The sequence below is a fragment of the Rana temporaria genome, chromosome 2 (assembly GCF_905171775.1).
Source record: "Rana temporaria chromosome 2, aRanTem1.1, whole genome shotgun sequence".
Taxonomy (NCBI): domain Eukaryota; kingdom Metazoa; phylum Chordata; class Amphibia; order Anura; family Ranidae; genus Rana; species Rana temporaria.
The window spans coordinates 269,776,702-269,800,795 of NC_053490.1; the positions used below are offsets into that span (position 1 = coordinate 269,776,702).

A 24,094-nucleotide genomic window follows, 5' to 3' on the forward strand; every position below is an offset into this window, starting at 1 on the left:
ACGTAAAGATGGGCAGAGGTTCATCAATCTGTAAAAAAATGCTTCTAAAAATTGGCAAACAATTTTAGAATAATGTTCCTCAATGTAAAATTGCAAAGACTTTAAAGTACATAATTTAATCAAAAGATTCAGAGAATCTGGAGAAATCTCTGTGTGCAAGGGACAAGGCCGAAATTCATTCAAAACAGGCATGATTCTGCACACAGGACATCACTGCATGGGCTCAGGAATACTTTCAAAGACCACTGTCAAAGTTGGTTATGCTGTTCAAAAATGCAAGATGATGCTCTATCATGCAAAGAAGCTGCCATACCTGAACATAATCCAGAAACGCCCCCATCTTCTTTGAACCAACCCTCATTTAAAATGGTCAGTTGCAAAGTGGAAAACTGTTCTGTAGTCCGATGACTTAAAATTTGACATTCTGTTTGGCAACTATGAGCGCAGCATCCTCTGTATTACAGAGGAGAGGGACCTTCTGGTTTGTTATCAGCGCTTAGTTCCAAAGCCTGAATCTCTGATTGTATGGGGGTGCATTTGTGCGTATGTAATGGACAGCTTGGACCATCAATGCTGCAAGATATATACAGATTTTAGAACAGCCTATGCTCCCATTCAGACAATGTCTTTCAGGGAAGACCTTGCATATTTCAGCAGGACAATGCTAAACCACATACTGCATCTATGACAACAGCATGGCTGCAGTCCAGACCTTTCAACAATTAAAAATATTTGGCACATCTTGAAATGAAAAATAAGAAAAAGACGACCCAGGACTGTTGAGCAGTTAGAATCCTATATAAGGCAAGAATGGAACAACATTCCTCTGCCAAACTTTCAGTAACTGATCTCCTCGGTTGCCAAATATTTACAAAGTATTGTTAAAAGAAGAGGGGATGCTACACCGTGGTAAACATAGCCATGTCCCAACTTTTTTGAGACGTGTTGCTGCCATCAATTTAAAAATAGCCTAATTTTTTTCTTAAATTGTTACATTTTCTCAGTTTAAAGTGGCTGTAAACATTTTTTACCTTAAAGGATACTAAAGGTTTGTTAAAAAAAAAAAAAAAAAAAAAATCATGTCATACTTACCTCCACTGTGAAGTTCGTTTTGCACAGAGTGGCCCTGATCGTCCTCTTCTTTGGTCCCACGGCGGCTCTCGCAGCTCCTCCCCACAAGCGCCAACCCCCTCTGGACAGCTCTCTCCCGAGGGGGTTACCGTGCGGATGCGTTCCCGTGTGATACATTCAGCGACCATAGTCGCCAAGTGTATGACTCGGCATCATTTATTTGATTCACAGCAGCGGGAGCCAATGGTTGCGCTGCTATCAATCATCCAATGAAGAGCCGACAAGAGCTGAGGGAAAGTAACGTGGGATCGCGCCCACGAAGATTCGGAGCTCAGGTAAGTAAAATGGGGGCTCGAGGGGACCGGTGACTGTAAGGCGTTTTTTCACCTTAATGCATAGGATTCATTAAGGTAAAAAAAAACACGAAGCTTTACAACCCCTTTAACACATTTCTTGCATTAAGTTAAAAAATGTTTAGGCATGTATTTTGCCCATAAACCAATTTTACTTACCTGTCTGCATTCTCTTCTCGCCCCTCACCTCTGGGTCTCGCTGGCTTTGCTGGGGAATGGTTCTCAATGCTGTCAATCAAAGCCAGTGACGAAGGAGCTTAGGGCAGGGCCTAGTCCCGCTGTCTGTGACAAAGGAAGCAGCAGTGAGGCTCCAGAGCGAGCACACACAAGGGCCCTCATGGTAAGCTGCTTCCTGTAGGGGCACGGAAAAGAGAGGAGGAGCTAGCAGAACTGGGGGAGACCTCGAGAAATCTATTGCACAGGGCAGGCAAGTATAGAGATGTTTGTTATTTTAAAAAAAAAAATAATCCCTTACAATCACTTTAAACATTTGATGTTTTCTAATATGAAGAAAAAATAAAGAGACAAAAATTTTGCACTCCAGGCAGGTCTTGTTGGGTGCAAATCTCCTTCTCAGGAACTGAGGGTGCTAGCAATGCACATGGCAAATAAGAACAAAAGATGATCAGGACAGCCGCACTCCAATCCAACGTAACTTTAATGTAAAAAAATGGAAACAGGCACTACAAATCACAGCAACGGAACCTAGGACAGCTGACGCGTTTCACACTGACTTCAGTGTTTACGCATAGCTATGAGTAAACACTGAAGTTAGTGTGAAACGTGTCAGCTGTACTAGGTTCCGTTGCTGTGATTTGTAGTGCCTGTTTCCAGTTTTTTACATTAAAGTTACGTTGGATTGGAGTGCAGCTGTCCTGATCATCTTTTGTTCTTATATGAAGAGAAAATAGGGTTAGTGAGATTTGCAAATCATAAAAAAAATATTGCATTCTGTTTTTATGTAGATTTTACAGATTGTCCCAACTGGAATAGGGGTTGTACACTGCATGATTTAACAAAGAAATGGCTCACATACACTTTAAGATCTGTCTTACTGACTTATATCAAATGCACATGATTAAAGCATTGCCTGCTCATGTAAGATTGATCACTACTACACTACCCATTGTAGCTTATTCCATAGGGAGCCATTTCTTCTATCTGTTTAGTGATCAATTGCTACTCTTAGCAATTCCCTGTGTTGCTAAAGCCTGAATGGTGACTGCCAGCAAGTGATTAAAATCTCACAGTATCAAGAGTTTAAAATTCCCAAACTGTGTATCCCTTGAGGGTAGGGGACAATCGGTTTACAAATAGAGGAAAAACATCTATCTGTATATCTGCATAAATAGCGTGCAGAAAACTCTTGCAATGCTACATACGACATGGGTTACTGCATGCCGAGGGTTTCAGAATATCTATGGCAGGCATGAAATGTAGTTACAGCAGCATGGGATTACATTACCCAGTAAGACTACTTTGACAAGTTACATGCATTTCTACTCGTTATTAGCATGTCACAGTAAGTACCTAATGTCGGTCACACAAAAGTGAGCAGCTAGAGCGTAAAAAGCATTACTTGTTAAAAAACATCTGCTTTTAAAAAGGACAATGCAAATGCTTAGACTATTTTTATATGAGGTTTTTTTCAGCTTTCTTGAAACCCTGGGTCTCCAAGCTCTTTAACCTATCGAAATGACGTTTTAGAGTATTCTTCAAACCTTAATCATCATTATGTAAAAATTATTTAATAATACTACTAAGAATAATATTAATCTTGTTGTCAATAATAATAAATATTGTTGAGATTTATCTGTATTTATCAATAGATGCCATTATAAATTGTACAATGCTAAACGTGTAGCAAGCACAAGGCAATCAGTTTTTTGGCACCACTCTTATCGATATAAAAGAAAGAAAGTTACCGCTCCAGGTGTATTGTGTTAGGATGATCAGTATTGTCTCAAGACATCAAGGGTGCTGGCAATGCACAAGGCAACAAATGGAAAAAGAAAATATGGACAGCCGCACTCCAAAAAAGCTTGATGGTTGTCTTTATTTAAAAAAGGAAAAATGCACTATAAGTCACAGCACGCTACACAGGAATAAAACAGCCGACACGTTTCGCACTATAAATTAGTGCTTAATCATAGCTTTTGTGAAGATCTACATCTACCTATACTCAGGAAATCAGTCTTTTAAAGGGATATTACCATGCCTACTCTTATCACTATAGGTGTGCTCGCTGTCTATTAATGTGGTGGGGGGCGTGGCCTGAAGCTGCATGGTGTGAGGAGTGCAGAGTGAGAGCTCCGGCTGCACGTTATCCTTAAACCTTATCCTTTGGGGCTATATCATCCTGTTACACGGTATAAACTACCTGCACTTCCTGGTGAACATCCAGGAATCATGTAGCCACCGAAGCGTGTCCTGGGAGTGCTGGCAAAACTTGACAAGTACCGCCACAAGGAGTGGGGCGCGGCAGGGGAAGATGGCGCCACACCAGCCTCAGGGGAAGACGGCCCGCCCTCAGGAGACACCACTCGCATCCTTGATGCCGTCTACCTGTGTCAGACGACCCTAACGTCCAAAAATCGAGCAGGTCAAAGTGGACATTTTCTTAATCCATCAAGACATCCATAAGCTGAGGGAGAGGGTGTCCAAAACGGAGCGCAGGTGGAAGACGACGTCCCGCCACTACAGGTCACCACCGAATGGCTCCAGTACCAACTCAATGCTGTCCTTAGCAAGCAGGACGACATGGAAACAGAGATGGGCGTGTGTACTCACTGGCTTCTCCAATAAAGTTTGAGTTGGGTGCACCCACTGGCTCTCCAAAAGAGTTTTTGTTAGATGTACTCACTGAGGGTTTGAGGTGAGTGTACTTACTGGCTCTCCAACAAAGTTTGAGGTGCATGTACTCACTGGCTCCCCAACAGTTTGTTGTGGTTGTACTTTCCCAAGATAAGCAATGGCAAGAGAAATGCAAAGGGAGGAGGGAAGTGTCAGCCTCATCCTACCCTCTGGTATGGGACCAGTAATTGTAGTTCAATTATTAATAATTTTAACACAGAACAAACAGTTCTATTGCCCTAAATTTCACAGCAAGACAAGAAATTATACAGTCCACTATTCTCTGGCATATGACTAATCTCTGGAATTGTATTTGGATGCAGAAAATAAGAGAGTAGGTTGGGTGCGTAAAGAGGTTCTCTACAGGCAAAATTTATTGCTGAATAAACTGTTGTGAATGTCTTTAATGAGGCAATAAAATGTTATATAATTCCAGAAAACAAAGTTGTGTTTAAAACATTTTCAACTAATTTGAAATGTAATAGAATACCGTGAGCTACAATTTAAATAATTGCAGAGCATTTTCTGAATGAATAAATGTGAACCAAAAGAATGTTCAGAATCTTCACAGTCAAAATAGGAACAGCGGATAATGAGTGACACACTCACTAGGGTTCTCTATTCTAATAATGCTAAAGTTTCCCTTGAAGTGAAGGAAACCACATGGGCACATCTAATTTTGCTGGTAAACAGAGGTCTGTGGATAGATTTCAATAGTTATTTACTATCTGCTTGACTTCCAGAAGGTTTAAGCCCTTCATTACCAGAGCATTTTTTGCTATTAAGCACTGTGCTACTTTAAAGAGGTTGTAAACCCTGTTTGGGCCTTTTTACCTACAGGTAAGCCTATAATAAGGCTTACCTGTAGGTAAAATTAATATCTCCTAAACGTGCACCGTTTAGGAGATATTCACCCTGCATGCAGCCAGTGACATCACCGGTGCATGCGCTCTGAAGGTCCAGTATATATACACTGGAATTACACAGCTATGACGCTATGCTGGTAATGGAGGTGATCAGCGACTTATAGATATATAAGGCCTTCGCTGGGAGGTACACTAACTGACTAACACTGACATCAATAGTGACACTAATAAAGTGATCAGTGATAATACTATACACTGTCACTGTACTAATGACATTGGCTGGGAAGGGGCCAACATTGAGGGGCAATCAAGGGGTTAAATGTGTGCCTAACAAGTGTAATATGTGCCGCTTTTGTTCACAGATCTGGCTGTTTTTCTTCCCTGCAAGAAACAGCCAGATTAGTGCTCTGTGTTTGTATACACAGGACAGTATGCTAATTGAACACAGCCGATCAGCAGGTTTCAGTCATAAATTATTGTCCGGGACCTGCTGTCAAAATTGTGCTGTGTCCAACCACAGCGTGGGTCTGCAGAGGGCGTGCCACAAATCTGAAAGCAAGATGACAATGTTTATTTACATTGCTGAGCCTTCAGCTGCATCTACTGTGACCAAGCTGCAAGTAGTGGTCAAATTATAGTGCTTTCATAGTTTCTGGTTGGGTTTTACTACTTACTTAATTTGTAGCGCTAACATGACTGCATTTATGTTCATTACCTGGACATAATTTTCCACGCACACTGTATGTATATACACTGACTAGTAATAACATTATGGCTCATAACATTTTTGAGTAGGCCCCCTCCTCTTGCAGCCAAAACAGCCCAGACTTGAGGCAAGGACTCCAAAGCATCATCTACATCAGGGGTAGGCAACCTTGCCCTCCAGCTGTTTTGAAACTACAAGTCCCATGAGACATTGCAAGACCCCAACAATCACAGCGATGATTCCTAGAGGCAGAGGCATGATGGGATTTGTAGTCAGGCTGTCTGATCTGGTCCGCCTGTCAGCTTTTGAATTATTCCTTTGCTTTTTTATTTTTCACTTACAGCTTTCAGAGTTTGTAAAAGATCCCCCAAAACCCTATATTTTCTGAAAGCAAATTACCAATAGAATAAAAAAAAAAAGGTGCTACCCATTTTTAGGATCCCACGATATTTGCGCAAATGTTTATCAAAACAATATTATTGCTAAAAATCCACTAACAACATAATTTTTTGCAGATAAAAACACAGCAATCTTTACAAAATTACAAATATTTGTAACTTTTAAATTGGTGAATTGTTGAAAATCGAACAGTTGCAAAAGTGTAAATAACCAAATTTCTCAAAAAATCTGAAGGTTTTCATTGTTCCCCCACAGCTTTCAGAATTTGTGAAAGACCACCAAAATTATATATTTTCTGAAAGCATATAACCTCTAGAATAAAAAGAAGGTGCTACTGATTTTTTAGGTCCAGCGGTATTTGCGCAAATTTTTGTCAATACAATATTGTCGCTAAAAATACACTAAAACCATTATTAGCAAATAAAAACACACAATTTTACAAAATTCCTGCAAAAAATCTGCTGAATTTGTAAATTTTTAATTGCGCCTTTTTGCAAAATGGTAAAAATCGAACATACCCAAAAACTGGGTCAGTTTTTTTTCCATTCAAGCAATGAGTTGAAAAAAAAAAAAACAAAAAAAAAAACCCTGACCCCATTCCCCCATCCACGCATTCAAGGTAGATAGGGGAATCCTCCCTGCTGTGTCATTGTATTCTGATAGCAATGAGACTTCCATGCCATCAGAATACACAGATCAGCACTGATTGAAAGAAAGTTTTCCAATTAAGGTGGTTATAAAGAAGTAGATCGACTGTACAACCACAGTGCCCATACAAGGATTTGGCTGGTCTCTGCTGAACCTGACAAATTCATCTATGGGTAGCTTAAGTCAAAATAATTTTCTCAGCAGAGTATTTGTGGAAAAGGAGTGTCCTTTCTCCAAGCAGGAAGCTGGAACAAATGCAAATGGGTGTATAAAATCTGCATATAGAGAGAGTGAGCTAATATGAGAGAGAGCTCTCTAGCCAACAGGAACCAATTCTGATTCTTTATCGTCTCTTGAAGAACACAAACATTTTGTGTTTCTTATTGCACGGGCAGCCAATATTTTCAGTTAATCCGGCAATAGATTGATCAAAATTCAGCTGATTCAGCATTGACTGGCAGAATTTTGATCCATCTATGGATATTGTACTGAAGTCAATATCTCAACCAACCCGTTGGAAAATTGTTGCTTGATCAGTGGCGGTGCTGATGCATGTATTCAAACAGGGAAGCCTCCACACTATAAAATAGGAGGGATTCTTCCATCCACCTTGAATGTGTGGATGTGAAATCAATACGTTTTTTAATGAAAATTCAAATAAAAGAAAATTAATCACATATGGCCTGCATTACTCATCAAACAATTATTTTAAAGTGAAGTCTTAAAGTGGATGTAAAGCCTCAAGGTTTTTCACCTTAATGCATTCTATGCATTAGGGTAAAAAAAAAAAAACGTGCTGCAGCTCCCCCAGACCCCCCTTTTTTTTAACCCGAGCCCGACCAGATCCAGTGATGAGCACGAGCGCAGCAGCTCCAGCCGCTGTCTTTCTCCTCATTGGACAGACTGATAGCAGCAGAAGCCAATGGCTCTCGCTGCTGTTAATAAAATGGACGCAGCAGCGCGACTCAGGAGCGAGCCTGCACAGGTGACCCCAGCGAAAGCGGCTTTTCGTGGGGGCACCCGATGAAGAGGAGAGGCCTGGAGTGCCAGCGGGGCACCCCCGAAGAAGATTGGGGCTGTCCTGTGCAAAGCCATTGCACAGAGCAGGTAAGCATAGGCATTGTTTTTTTTTATTACCATTTGTTATTTTAAAATATTATATATATATATATATATATATATATATATATATATATATATATATATATATATATATATAAAAAAGGGTTAATTTTTAGGTAAGAAAAAATCTTTGGGGAAAAAAAAAGGGGTTAACTTCTTTACAAAGTCATAACAGAACTAGGATTCAACTAAATAAAATACAGCAAAGATTGAAACAAGACATGATACAGACAAATATAATTTGTGTCTCTGTGACCCCACAGGTAGACTCTTAGGAGAAATTTTAGTAAAAGGCCAATGATTTCCTAGAGTGGAAAATCCACAAGGAGATTATGAGGAAACTGTATGATAATTCTGATCAGATACTGAGTCGGCTAAACTGTTACCATAATTCTAATAACATTACATAGGAAAGTTGGGACTAAGCATCACCTTTGGAAAGAATCCAGATATTCAAATCCAAAAGACAAAAAAAAAAAAGATTGCATTTCTTTGAAGTATAGCTGCTGTCACCAGCGTCACAAAGAACACTATGAGACGTGTCCTGTGACTATAGCCTATCATTCAGAGCAAAGATTAACTTGGCGTGGGTGGAAAACTATCTCATTCATGCAATTGTGCAACACAGTGACTGTGCGTGAGTGTCACCCAGTTCAGCAATGTGATAAAAGGGAGTGGCCAGGAAATGCAGAGGAATATGAATACATTCTTGCCATATACTGTGAAAGGTTTCGATAGTTGAATGGTGTTCAGCCTATCCCGCATTTAAAGATGAATTAAAATTAAAAGGTATGGAAAATGGAATCTGTAAGCCACCTCTTAAGTTAAAAAGCAAAACTGCTGCCTTATCCAAAACTCTCACTAGTAAAAAAAAAACAAAAAAAAAGAAGGAGAACAACTTTCACTAGTAAATGAATCTAACAAAGGAGCACAGATCGAGGTACGTGTCACTCACACTTGCTTCCCAAGCCTTATTAGGAAATTGTCCTTTACCGATATCTCATCATCTAGCTTACATTCATGACATTGCAGAGCCTTACTATATTATTTCATCAGATTATAGGCTCCACTTCCTTTCCATCCCTTTTTGTACAAACTACAATTTATAAATCACATAATAAAATCTTTTAGAAAAGGTGCAGCATCTACAAATTATTTATTAATCTGGGGGGTCATTTACAAATACTGCAGCATGGAAAAAAGTGGCATTGCCAATGCCAACAGGATGGTTAATTTACACTGGAATAACTACAGTGGGAATTATTTTGGTTGCCATTAGGAACCCTTTTATATTCCTTGCAAGTCTTAATATTTTAGTTTAGTTATAGTTGGAGTTTGCCAAGTCTGCCCAGGCTTCATATATGCCGTGGATACTTTAACACTGAGCTCTTCTTGCCTAAATTCTATTTCTGCCTAGATGAAAGGGTTTCCCCTTTGTATTTTCGAGTGACTACGGTGGCATATTCCATAAAACAAAATAATTAAAAAGACGAGTGCGGGATGTGTGCAGATCCGGTAATCCCTTAGGGATTTAGGAAATTCCTCGGTGGTGTATAACTTTCCAGCAAGTATAAAAAATGAAATATCAGTTCGGACGGTTGAATTGACATGATGAGGAGTTTCAAAATTTAACATGTATATAGGAGAAATTGATACATGCAAAGTACACACTGGGGTTTATTTACTAAAGCTGGAGAGTGCAAAATCTGGTGCAGATCTGCATAGAAACCAATCAGCTTTCAGTTTTTATTTCTTTTGTCATAGCTAAAATGAACAAGTTGAAGTTAGAAGCCGATTGGCTACCATGCACAGCTGCACCAGATTTGTATTTATTTTTTTCAGTTATAGTCAATCAACCCCACTGTATTTCAATTTAACCTACTTCCAATGCTTGGGCAATAATCCCTTTAAAGCGGAACTGAATGCATTTTACAACAGACTGCAATCAGCTCAGCTTACATTACCAGCACAGTTCCTGTGTGCTGGGATGACTGTGTCTTGTGCATGCGCAGGATTTAGGCCATCGCACGTCGGCCAATGAAGATGCCTAAAGAGTGCCACCCAGGGAGAAAATGCTGGCGCTAGTGAGGGACCTAGACCGTTAGAAAGGAAGTAGGTTTTAGATCTGCTTTAAACAGTCATAACCACAGGCTGAAAATATGGTCATGAGAATGCCAACAATTCAACAAGTACCACCACAATTTAACCTATACATTGGCAAGCTTATTTAAGTTCATGTTTGCTGCTGTTAGACTTGAACTGGGTCTAGAATTTGAACAGGACATCTGGACTGTGTTTGACTGCGTGCCCTATTTTTAATGTATCATCCCCATGATCACAGATCTTTGGGGGTCACACAAACTAATATATAAAGCTTCACACAATCTCATATAAAAAAATCAAGTAATATAAGTTATTGCATAAAAGGTTAAATGTCAAGTTCTAAATATTTGTTTTTCCTGAAGACTTAGATGTGGTTTGTCCACCACCTCAACATATTTCACTTTAGTACTCAACCTATGTTGTCTTTACCTACACCGTGGCAAGACAGTAGGTCTAAAACATAGGCCATGCTCCACAATGAACACAGAGTTATACAGGATATCGCACAAAATATTTGGAGGTGTCTGCTATCCATCATAAGTAGGGCTTTAAAAAAAAATTCCCTACAAGGACAATAATACTTTCCACTTTTTTAACAAGGCTGAGCCAAATAAACTATTTGGTCTATATGCAATTCAAACTATAATATCTTTAAAGGAGGGTTAAATAAAGTGACGGAATTTTTTTATCCATTTAACACTTTAGAGTCACAGTAGCCTACAAGTGCTGAAGAAAATAAAGACAAACCACCTGAATTAGGAAAAGGATGACTGCAGAATGATTCATGGACAAGCCTCCAAAGAACAGAAGGATGACCAATGCTTAAAATGTTTCTATCAGCTCATTCTAACTGCCTTCCTGTGTAGCTTATGGGGTGAGTCTCAGGTAAGGCTATAATGAAAAAGTGACTCAAAATGATATATCACGTAATGACATGTTAAAAGATGCGGTAGTCGTGTCTTTTTCCCAGAGTAGTAAAATATATTCAAGATGACTACATACGGAGTCAAGGGTTGCCTTTGGACTTGACAACAAAAGAAAGTTTTTTTGTAATACTGAAACATGACTGATAAAATCACATCTTCACAGAGCACAAATATATATATTTTTTTAGCTAAACAGCATTGTTCTCTCAGATAGGTAAGAGTCAATTGTTACTCTGTAACTTACCCAATTAGCGACACCATCTGCTCCACTATGTGCTTGCTGAAAGTTATGATTACAAATAGCTTCTGTAAACCAAAAAATAATACAATTAATTAAGGGTAAAGTGAATAGTCAGAGACAGACAGATATCTAAAAAGGAAAAAAAGGACCAAGGGTCCTATCTGCCCAAGTTCAAATTAGTTCCTGTACTACCAGCACCCACCGTGATCTTCTATTCAACTATTTAATTTATTTGGCAACAGTACTAAATACTTATTTCCCTGTTTTTTATACAAAGGTTACCATACAGGGCTCATCAAAACTGCTGGACAGTTTCCGTTTGCAAGATGTGTTTCGGACTATCAGATGAGCTTATGGAAAGCCCTACAAGACCCGAATCACTAGCTCATGGCAAGTAAAGTTTGAAAGATAAAGAGACTATCATGATATTAGAGGAGTATGCTATGATGATGATCATATGAAAGTAAATAAATGATATCATTTGAATAAGGTTAAAAACAAAAACACTGCATGACAAAAAAAAAAAAAAAAAAATTGATTGTAATAAAATAACATTTTTTAACAAGAAGCATTTAAAAATATTCAGAAGTAAACAAAAAAAATAAAAAATTGCAACATTTTCAAAACAATCTTCCAATACCCACATAAGAACCAGGCAATCTCTCTTATTAAGAATGTTATGCACCACTGTAAATATCAAGTGTTGTGTGCCTGCAATGCATACAGGAACATTTCAAATATAAAACAATGAAAAATACACAATCGTTTTAACAATACACAAAATATCTTTTTTTGGCAAAGTGGATATTTTAAGTAACAATATCTGAAAATGGCATCTGACATTTTAGTGAATTTGAATATGCTTGAAACAGTACCAAAATTCATTCACAGAAGTACTAAAAAAAGATCTAAAAAGGCACAGCTGTAACATGCACATCATCTGGAATTAGAGGGGATTTACAAAACAGCATACATTTTTATATTTCTGCACAATGTTTTTTTTTTTTTTGCATTTTTTCAATTGGTCTTTTGTACAATTTTTAATACTGTAAGCTTTTGCAAAGTTTTTTATCCGATTTTCAAACCCAATTCCTATGTACTTTAGTACCTTGCCCAGAGTGATAAAGTATTATGTGCAAGCTATGTTGTGTAGTTTAGTATATCAAGTATACAAAATTTACTATAGCAATAATAGGAATTTTGAAAATCGTTTGGATACAATGTCTAATGTAGTACATTTTATACAGAATAATGCAGTGTAATTATTTGTATACATCCTTCACTAAGTGGTGTCAGACTTGGAAAAGCAATGAGTATAATTTGATTAAAATGCCGAATGTGCTGTAACAAAAAACAAAAATATTTTCTTAAGATATGCTGTTAAATATCCAAAAAAAAGTGCTAGTGTCGCCCTTCCTACAAATTAGCACTACTCAGGAGTAAGCAATAAAGATAATTGGCAGCAGGATGTGAAATGTGAATATACAATATCAAGCAGCTGCTTAAAAAAAGTGAAACATCAAACAAACAGTAATAAAAAAAACTCTTAATAGTCCAGTGTAATACTGTAGCAGCGCTATTCTCAAACCACCATTTGAAAGACCTCTATATGTAGTGCATATAGGAAACAATAATAGTGCAGGTAAACAACATGTCATTGATCATAATATTCCTTAGCCAGTGCTCCTTTCACCAGGGGGTAGTCACCACGTGGGGGGATGTTCTCCCCTTTTGGGGATGCACTCCCCAAACTGTGAAATACAATCAGCATGGAACAATCATCTGCATCTGTCCTGAATATTGCACTCTCCACCATTTGCTTTCACTTGTTCAGTCCAAACCGCAATACCATATAAGGAAATAAATTCATATAGTGCAGTACCATTTAAAAAGTTTATTAAAAACCCCACAGGTACCCCTTATACAAATATGTGTACCCCAAGAAAAAAAGATCTCAAGCATGTATTATGTTACTGTGCCTGTGTTTTGCTCCGGTCACCATGACAATGAAGCCGTTCTGTTATCAGTACGTCTGCAGACTTCCTTGTTCCTGGTCCTTGGAGCGCTCACAGTGCTTCCGGACGTTCGCGTTTCGTCATTGGCTGACTTCGTCTGAGGGCGTGACTGTCACACCCTCAGACGAAGTCAGCCAATGATGAAACGCGTCAGGGCGTGACTCCTATCGAACGACCGGAAGCACTGTGAGCGCTCCAAGGACCAGGAACAAGGAAGTCTGAAGACGTACTGATAACAGAACGGCTTCATTGTCATGGTGACCGGAGCAAAACACAGGCACAAAAACATAATACATGCTTGAGATCTTTTGAGATCATATTTGTAAAAGGGGTACCTGTGGGGTTTTTAATAAACTTTTTAAATGGTACTGCAATATATGAATTTATTTTCCTTATATGGTATTGCGGTTTTGACTGAACAAGTGAAAGCAAGTGATGGAGAGTGCAATATTCAGGACAGATGCAGATGATTGTTCCATGCTGATTTTATTTCACAGTTTGGTGAGTGCATCCCCAAAAGGGGAGAACATCCCCCCACGTGGTGACTATCCCCTGGTGAAAGAAGCACTGGCTAAGGAATATTATGATCAATGACATCTTGTTTACCTGCACCATTATTGTTTCCTATATGCACTACATATAGAGGTCTTTCAAACGATGGTTTTAGAAAAGCGCTGCTAAAGTATTACACTGGGCTCTGGGACTATTAAGAGTTTTTTTTTATTACTGTTTGTTTGATATGCTGTTAAACCTGAAAATTGAAGTAAAGAATTGAAGTAAACATGTCACTGAATTGTGACATCCTATTGCCACCTGATATCTTTGATATTTATGAGTACATTCAGTACTACCTACAATATATATGTATCTACCTACAATATATTATATACAGGCTAGGTTCACACTGCTGCAAATTCTATTGCGAATTTGAGCCATTGCGATTGCTCAAATTCGCAAGTCATTAAAATAACATTGTTTTCCATTAGTGCTGTTCACATCAATGCTTTGCGCATAAAAGCTGCAGGAAAAAAGGGTCCTGTGCGAGTTTGATCTGTGTGCGATGCAAATTCAGCTCTATAGACTGGCATTCCCTGAAATCGCGTCCATAAGTCGTGGCAAAAAACGCAGCCGGGAAATCGCGGTAAAAATCGCTATTTTACAGCGATTTTGAATTCGCAGCAGTGTGAACCTAGCCACATACAGTAATATCAGTATATTTTAGATTTGCTAGTTTTTGTTTTCAGCAAAAATTTGTTCTGTTAAACCAGAAATTTGCAATAGAAAGAACTGACAAGCCATTGGCTAGTATGTGCTTCACATAGTGAATGGCAGGGCCCATAATTTGGCCTATTGTAAGGAAGAAACAATATCAAGCAAGTGGACATTGATGGTCAGACTTTAAGGCCAAGGAAGTATGGTTTTGTAAAAAAATATAATTTAATAGCATATAAATAAATTAAACAGAATATACATAAAATAAATAAGTTCAAGAAAAAATTATCACAAATTCATCAACAGTAGATGACCACTGTACATTCCTCCGAAGTCGCCAACGCACGTTTCGCCGTGGGGCTTCTTCAGGGCGAAGATGAGGAATATAGAGTTAGCAGAGAGATAGAAACTTATATGGCTGGTGGTCCCTCGATGGGTGCATCCACGGGGCATATAAGGTAGAGACGGAAATATACCAAGTCGGAAAGTAAGCTTTAGGTACAAGCTTCCAAGTATCGAAAATCTTAAGTGAGTCAAAAGAGTCAAGACTGCAAGTCCAAGAGGTGGAAGATATGTACCACAGGAAGAGTTGATACTCGGACTATTTTTATGAAGTCCTGAGCACACTGGGACAGCAGATGGCAGTATAACAGCAATGTGGAGGGGCTTACATAAAGAAACCCTTTCTGTAGCAGCCTTTGTATGGGGCTTTTATTACAGGCCCTATAACTGATTGCAATGCGTCTGTGTCCCAGGGTGTACACGAGGTAACTTTTCTCCTTTCTTCTTCTCTCTTTTCTACTCCTTCCCCAGTTTCTTCAACCAACCCCTCCCCCCTCTTGAATCATTGGCCTATTGTAAAGCTTATCAATGTGAAGTGAGCAGGTTCAAAATAAGGAAACGGTATTTTGTTTTTAATTTTATTTCACTTTATATTCTGCTCATTCTTCTTTTTTTTTTTTATAATTGACAATTTTTATTGGATGTCAACATGCATCATACAATGGTTTAAAACAAACAAAATAACAAAACAATAAAGAAATAAAAGGGAATTAGTAGACACCAGCAGCTCTGGAATGGGCACGGAGGTCTACGTATTACAAAATGAACACACAAACCACAGACATGGATCAACAAGGAAAAGCACTGTGTATCAGACAGAGGTAGCGCTAAAGTAATTACAGCGCAGGCTTCTCTCACAAAACAGACCATCAATAGGGTCCGCGATTTACATTTGCGTATCCCGCTATTCAAAAAAAAAGAAAAAAAAAAAAGAGAGAGAGAAGAGCAAAAGAAAAGTAATAAAAAGAAAGAGAGGAAAGGGGGGGAGAGGAGAGGATAAGAGCAAGGAAAGGGTATAAGAAACAGCATGCAGGCGTGATGGAGTCAGGTACAAGTGGAAAAGTACCTTATACGTGTTTGTAGAGAGTACACATAGAACTCTTGGCTGCCCAAGACCATATGGTGGCCTATTGTTCAAGGGTTAGCTTTTCTCCAATGTGTTACTCCCATTTACACATATAGCTATGTTTCCCCCGGGCGACCATATCATAGAAATTTAAAAGCTTATATATGTCGGAAGTAAGCCCTTTCTGTGTAGGTCCTGATAAGATTAAGCGTTCAAATGGGGATGGCTTAGAGAATTGGAGGGTGGGGGTGATGGTAAGAGCGTAGTGTCTGATTTGGAGGTAACCAAAAAAGGCGCTGCAGGGGAGTTCGTGTTTAGTCCTGAGTTCGTCGAAGGGCAATAATGTCTATAATGAAAAAGATTCCTCTGCAGCCAGGGGAAAATCATCTGGGAGGTTAAGCTGTCGGGAAGTTTAGGGTTGTAAAGAAAAGTTGTTGCCAAAGAGGCCTCAGATTGTAGGGGGGTGTTGCGATTTAGTTGTCTCCAAATAGTGCGTAAGAGGTTCATAGTATGTAGCAGGGCGGTGGAGGGGACATTGTCATTAGTATTCCACAGTAAGCTGTTTGGGTGGATGGGGGCTAGCCAAATTGTAACTATTTGAGTCCAGCGATTATAGGCCGGAAGGGTAACCCAGGAAGCTATAGCCGTTAGTTGTGTTACATAATAGTAGCGCTGGAGGTGTGGGAAGGCCAAACCCCCGTCCTTTCGGGAGGCACACATTATGGAGCGGGCTATTCGGTGCCGTTTATAATTCCACATACAATTTAGGAGGTCAGTCTGGCGCTTCCTAAGCTGGGCGGACAGGATAGGCACCGGGAGGATCATAATGTGGTACAAGAGTTTAGGTAATATGTTCATCTTGACCGAGGCAATGCGTCCAAACCAAGACATTGAGTAATGTCTCCATTTGGTCAATAGGGATCGTATAGATGCAAACACGGGTCTGAAGTTAGCATCATATAGAGATTCATATCGGGGAGTGAGGAATACCCCCAGATATTTAATGGCATGGGACTTCCACGTGTATGAAAAGTTTTCCGATAGGCGGTGCACTTCCGCGGGGGGAGATTAAGTGGGAGGGCTTCCGATTTAGCTGGATTAACCTTATATCCTGATAGGGACCCATATTCCTCAAGAAGTTTGTGGAGGTTGGGGAGGGTGATATTAGGGCTTGTTAGGGTGAGGAGAACGTCATCCGCAAACAATGATATTTTATATTTGCGTCCAACATCGGAAGAAAAAGAAGATGGCAGAAGGCGACGCAGAAGACCGGCCTGGCCGCCGCTAGTAAAAGAGTTGCAAGAAGATAGCGGTGGCCAGCCCCGAAGAAGGCACCGGAGAGCGGGAGAAGAACCGGGGAGCGCGGAGAGCAGAAGGAGAGCGGAGAAGACCCCTGAAGTCAGAAGAAGACCCCCGGAGAGCGGAGAAGTCGGAAGAAGACCACGGAGCTGCCTAATAAACTACTTTAAAAACCTGTATAGTGTTTTTTTATTGACATTTTTTTTCCACCAGGTGAATGGGTAGGGGTACGATGTACCCCATACTCATTCACATAGGGTAGGGGGGCCGGGATCTGGGGGCCCCTTATTACAAGGGGCTCCCAGATTCCGATAAGCCCCCCGCCCGCAGACCCCGACAACCAACGGCCAGGGTTGTCGGGAAGAGGCCCTTGTCCCTATCAACATGGGGGCAAGGTGCTTTGGGGTGGGGGGCGCAGTGCCCCCCCTGCCCCAAAGCACCAACACCCCCCATGTTGAGGGCATGTGGCCTGGTACGGTGTAGGAGGGGGGGGGGCGCTCGCTCACTCCCCTTCCTGACCTGCCGGGCTGCGTGCTCGGATAAGGGTTCGGTATGGACCCTAGGGGAACCCCTACGCCGTTTTTTTTTTCGGTGTGGGGGATTTCCCTTAAGATCCATACCAGACCGAATGGCTTGGTATCATCCTGGGGGGAACCTCAGGCAATTTTTTTTTTAATTTTCGCGGGGTTCCCCTTCAAGATTCTCCGCACATGAGTCACCCCGCAAGTCGGATCATCTTGATCCGACTTCTGGTGCGACCTCTATTCAAATCAATGGGCTCCCATAGGGAACCATTGATTTTGAATAGAGAAAGAAAAATGCGTCTGAAAACTAGCGAGGCAAAACGTGCATTGAATTCAATGCAAAACACGAAAAAAATCGTGTTAAAAATTCCGCTATTTTCCTGGCGTCTGTACTGTACTAGCTTTACAGCCCGTTTTTTAAAAAGTCAGTGGGCATGAAGCCTAAAAGTTCCAAAATATTATGTTTTGTGAAAGCAGAGAATACATAGAATAAAAAGATAGTAGTTGGTCGTTGGGCAGTAAGGCGGAGACAAAGTGGTGCCGGAGGAAAAAAATATGCCATAGCTAGGAGGAAGGGGTGAGATGGTGGTGGAAGCATGTGTCACAATTAGGTGTAGGGGTACACAGCTGTTCCTGTTGTGCAGGCATTTTGCTCTTTAGCCCTCCCTCCTCTAGTTACTTTTTGGTCTGCCAGCACAGAAGGAAGAGGAGTGTTCTAAAGTAATAACTCAAAGCAAATATCACCAACCAATGTCAGTTCTGTCAGACCGGCTGCCGTACATATGGGCTGAATGTCGACCGGTTTCTATTGAACCGGTCAATGCCGCCCAATATTCGGCCCATGTGTACGACCCTTTAGAGTGCCATATGTCACAGGTAGATTTAGTGGAGATTGAATAAATCAGATTATAATGTGCATGGTCAGCTTTCAATATGAAAGTTACCTTTAAACTGCTGACAGTCAAAACTCATCTGATCAATAGAGATTGGTCAGGTTAGAAAAACCTTTCTGAATACAAAAGTTTTGACTACGATAAGTACTGGCGATGTCTGAAGCACCCACTCTCTGCCCTGCTTCACAGGCCTAAACACAAATGGTAGTCCTTAGGTGAATATTTGTGGAGGCACTGGCCAACTGATAACTTTTGCACCAACAAAAATTCGACCACCCCTCTAGTGTCTATTTGGAGTACACAGTGTACATAGCACTTTTATATGATACCATACATTAACAGTTAAAAGATGTTTGAATATGGTAAAACTTTAGGTAAATATCAAGGTTAACCACAAATTTCCTGAGAACTATAAGTGGTAAAACTATTTTAAGAACAAGTATTCAAAGTACATCTTTATGAACTGAGAAAACATTTAGATTGTTCTATTTTTTTAACTACTAAGTAAAGACACAAAACAAACTGAATACTTATTTGTTTCAACATTGCAATATTGCAAGTAAGATCTGTACTATATTGACCTGCCTGCAGGTACATGCAACACACATAACAGCCTATCAACAATTAAACAGGCACATCATTTACACAGATATAATAAATTATGAACTTGCCTGAATGTGCATTTTAATTATTGCTTTGCCAATCAGAGTGGCTCCAAAGAAAGTCCAGAAGGGAACAAGGAAATGCCCACATGTTATTCCTGCCAGGTCAAATAGGGGATTGGGAATCTAGGAAGGAAAAAAAATGAGAACAATGTTAAAGCATCAACAATTCAACTACACAATTACCCAGGTCAATGCAGTTCATTTTTTAGTATCTTAAGTATTATTAGGCGTGTATTATACCCCGTTAAAACTTTCCCTAAAACACAGAGGAATGCTGGAAATTCTTTTTTTAGAAGAATAAATCTAGAGAAATGACAAAACTTATATGCAGCATAAGTAGTAGGATTTATATTGCTAAAAAAGCTTTGGTAGAGGATACAACTCCACTTTCTGTGATGTTGTCATAGATGGATGGAGGAGAGAAGGTTTTTGTGGAAGCCACTGAGCTTTCATGTATTGAACTTTCCCTGCACTCTATTACTATGTCTCTTGAAGTCTTCTGAAAATTTATAGATGTAACTATCGGTAAAGATTTTATTAATTTCTACATGAAGCAATTCATATTAGTGATATTCTGTCCTCATCTATGTGTGCACATGATTGCCAGACAGCCTTCACCAAAACCAGGAAAGCTCTCCCTCCCTAAAGCTGGTCAAAAATGCTCAGATTGAGTATCTCCAAACAACTTGGCCAAGCACAAGTGTGGACACATGTCACAAGCCAGTTCACACTCCACCTGTATCAAACTTCCTGATCATACCAAGGACAACATACATTTCTTTATAATGCTGTATACATGCAGTCACTATATAACTTTTCCTTTTAAATTACTGTCAAGTAAATACTGGTCTTGGGCAAAGAAAGCTTTAGATATTACCATGACACCAAATGTAATTAAATGGTAAGCGATAATGTGAAAGTGTAAAACCACTGCACAACTATAAAGAGGTAAAGGGGGCAGGAAAAGTCGTTTTGCACTTTGATGGATGATATAAGAAAGGGTGCATCTTGCATTAAAAAAAGAGAAGAAAAAAAAGACAGAAGTTATTTTTTTTTTTTTTATAAGTTCAGATGACGGGAATTTTTTAATCCGTAAGCCTCGTGGAATATGGGCTAGGGATATGTATTCAGATAGAAAATGAATATCCCAGTATGATTTGATTTCCTTTGCCATCAGTTGTTCAAGTTTCCTGAACATTTTTTTTTTTTATTATCAAAGTTTTTTATTATTATTAACAATATTCCATCCAACATTTTACATTCTTATGTTCCATCATTTACATATTAAACTTGAACATTGCAGGGAAAGTCTACAATTATCATATTAGTAACTTATCAATTATCCTACCCCCTAACCCCTACCCCCACAAAAAAAACAAAAAAAAAAAAACAAAGGGAAGAAAATTTTCTATTCACTTCCCCTCCTCCTGATCCCCCTCATTGTGATGGGGGATGTCTGCTCCGTCCCCTCCCTCTACCTAAATCATCTATTCTCTTCTTTTTATACCCCCAGAAGAAAGCGGAGAGGGAAAACCCACCATCCTACTTCCAAAGGACCACTGTTGCCCCTTGTGACTATTCTTTACTCTCTTTCCTCTTTCTCTTGCTTTCCCTTCTTTCTTCTCCCTCCTCCTTCCCTTCCCTCCCTTCCCCTTTTCCCCCTTATAAATATATTATGGTAAAAATTACCACTGTGCCTGCTATTAAACTATTAATCACTCGTGATTAAGTTTATTGGCCTCTTCCCAGGCTATTGTGATAGTTATTCAAAGAGGAAGTAAGGCAGCGCATGTTCCAATGGTTCCGACAACAATCCCGACTCATAAGAATATATCAAAATGAAATTGGTGTAGGTAGGATTGTCCTTAAAGGATAGGTTCACCTTTAGAACACGTTATGTTATACCCGTATTTAGAGTGTAACCTAACGTGTTCCAGCCTCTCCCCTCTCTTTTCCCCATGACAGTGAGCAGGGGTTTCTCTCCCCTGTAGCCACTGTCGCATTTAAAATTGGATCACAAGGATCTGTGAATGAATAAACGACAAGTCCCGCCTTCCATTGCAGCAGACAGTATTGTAGTTCTGGACTACAAGTGTACAGATTAGCTCACTCGTGGTCCATTCACTCTTCTTCCAGCTTTATCACTCGAAAGCCGTAAAAGCCCAGAAAACTGTGCAGGAGCCTAACATTGCACCCGCAATCCACTGATCGCAGGTGCAATACTTGCAGAATCCTGTGTAAAAAAATGAATACATGCACATTTTTTCCCTGCAAAAATATGCACATTAATTAAGCCTTTAACAGCAGATGTAATGCTACACTGGTGCAGTAGACTGTACTTGATGTGTACAGTTTCAAGCATCAATTAAACTCATGTTTTGGAATCTGCCTATAAAGGTTGTAAGGTCAGGGAAAAGGACACCAAACCCCATTGGCCATATTTTTCTTCTGCACAATTTTCACCATGATTTCAGACTACCATACAAAACACATGGGGGTTGATTTACTAAAGGCAAATAGACTGTGCCCTTTGCAAAGTGCAGTTGAACTCTGCAAGCGCACTTTCTCCAGAGCTTAGTAAATGAGCAGAAACTCTGCTGACTTCCATCATCCAATCATGTGCAAGCAAAAATGCATTTTTTTTATTTATTCTCCTTGCATGTGATTGGGTATTCTTTGCAAAGTGAAGCCTTAACTCATTTACTAAGCTCTGGAGCAACTGCACTTGCAGAGGGCAACTGCACTTTGCATAGTGTACTGTCTTTTTGCCTTTAGTAAATCAACCCCATTATGTCGAAATATACAGTAATACATCAAGATTTCTCCCCCCTTCATTACTATTCCTGAATTCTTAAAACTACGGTTAGGCAACCCACCTGCCCCCTGAACTAATGAGACCAAATGTACCCCCTCAACTGATGAGACCATTGTATTCTGCTTGCCCTGATCTGATGAACCCCACAAACATCCCACTACCACCTTCGACTGATGTCACCTCCCGTCTCATTACACCAACAACATAGATCCTCTTCTCTCCCTCAAGACTAAAAAGACCTGACGGTACCATTTAGCCAGTACAGATGACACCTATGGAATCCGTTGACCCCTAACTGACTGATGCCCCATGCTACCCCCCCCAACTTTTATACAAGGAAGAGGCACCTTTCAGTTAGTATAATTTTAAAGGAGTATCTGTTCATCACATCTTTACATCTTTTCTAGAAGTTTTCCTGAGCAGTATTAAACATGTGCAGTCAATGAAAATCGATCTAGTGCAGACGTACCAGAAAAGCATACAATTACCCACCAGAGGAAGGAACACTCAAGTCTTGAAAATGTGTTAGTGATAAAGGAAAGAATGCCTAACTTAAAACAAATACAGAGCCTGTACTGAACTGGATAATTTGCTTACATCCTAGGTTACAACCTCTTAGTTTAAGGACTGTTTACTTCCAGTAAATGTCCTACATATGACGTATATATAACTAAGTATGCAATGCAAATACCTTTACACAGAAGCTTTTGAGTTCACTTACAGCATTGTTTACATGAAAACATCCCATTCGACTTGATTCAGATGTGGAAAATTTGGGGGCCAAGAAAACACCTCATACTCAAGGTTTCCCAGTCGAACATTACCCACAGAATCTTACTGCCTCCTCTGGCTTGCCTTCTTTACACAGTGCATCCTGGTGCCATCTCTTCCCCAGGTAGCACACACACCTGGCTATCCACATGATGTAAAAAATTAATTGGATCAGGCCACCTTCTTTTACTGTTCCATGTTCCAGTTCTGATGCTCATGTGCCCATTGTAGGTGCTTTGACTGTGGACACGGGACAGCATGGGCACCCTGATCAGTCTGTGGTTACGCAGTCCCATACACAACAAACTGTCATGTCCATTTTTTCTGCTTTCAACAAATCAACTTCATAAACAACATGTTCACTTGTTGCCAAATATACCTCACCCATTTTCAGATGCCATTGTAACAAGATAATCGATGTTATTCACCTAAGCTTTAGAGGTCATAAAGTTATGGCTGATCAGTGTATATTTATACATTTAGGAACAAAAAAACATAAAAAAAATATTATAAAGTGGTCAGAATTTGAGCTAATGTCAATGGCATATTACTGTTTACATAGAACAGTGTATAATCCACTGCTATAAATGTAGAATTACAACTTCTATTTGCAGTGGAAATATCCTCCAAAACCAGAAACGCCAAAATCAGTAACAAGTTCATACCCAATTGGTCCTAAAGCAACACTCACCCTCTTAAACAGTATATAAACTGGGACTATGAGGGTTTTCTTCAAACTAAACCGTTGGCTTTACGTCTATTTTTCACAGATTTATTATAAATTTTTTACTATTAGTCAGCTAAATGGCCTGTACTATATACACTACATATATAATCTCTAACAGTTAAAAAAAACACAAGAATGGATCATTGAGTATGTTATACAGGAATCACACTTTGTTAGGAATTGGAGATTCTGGGCTAGATTCACATAGATCAGCGGATCTTTAGATCCGCGTGACCTATGTGATTTAAGATCCGCCACCGCAAGTTTGAGAGGCAAGTGGGTAATTCACAAAACACTTACCTCCAAACTTGCGGCGGCGGATCGTAAATCCCCCGGCGGAATTCAAATTCCGCGGCTAGGGGGAGTGTAGCATTTAAATCAGGCGCGTCCCCGCGCTGATTTAAATGCGCATGCGCCGTCCGCGAATTTTCCCGCCGTGCATTGCTCCCAATGACGTCGCTAGGACATCATTGGTTT

The 24,094-nt window shown here is 39.8% G+C and overlaps 1 protein-coding gene across 2 annotated transcripts in view; it reads right to left on the reverse strand.

Annotated features, from left to right (window-relative positions):
* VMP1 (vacuole membrane protein 1) overlaps positions 1–24,094 on the reverse strand; it is a 187,406-nt gene that overhangs the window by 32,583 nt on the left and 130,729 nt on the right. For both annotated transcript variants that reach the window (XM_040336940.1, XM_040336939.1), the window contains exons 10-11: positions 19,311–19,427; positions 11,292–11,353 (exon numbers count right to left, since the gene is read on the reverse strand). In XM_040336940.1, the coding sequence (XP_040192874.1) occupies positions 11,292–11,353; positions 19,311–19,427 (179 nt within the window). The remainder of the gene's footprint in view (positions 1–11,291; positions 11,354–19,310; positions 19,428–24,094) is intronic.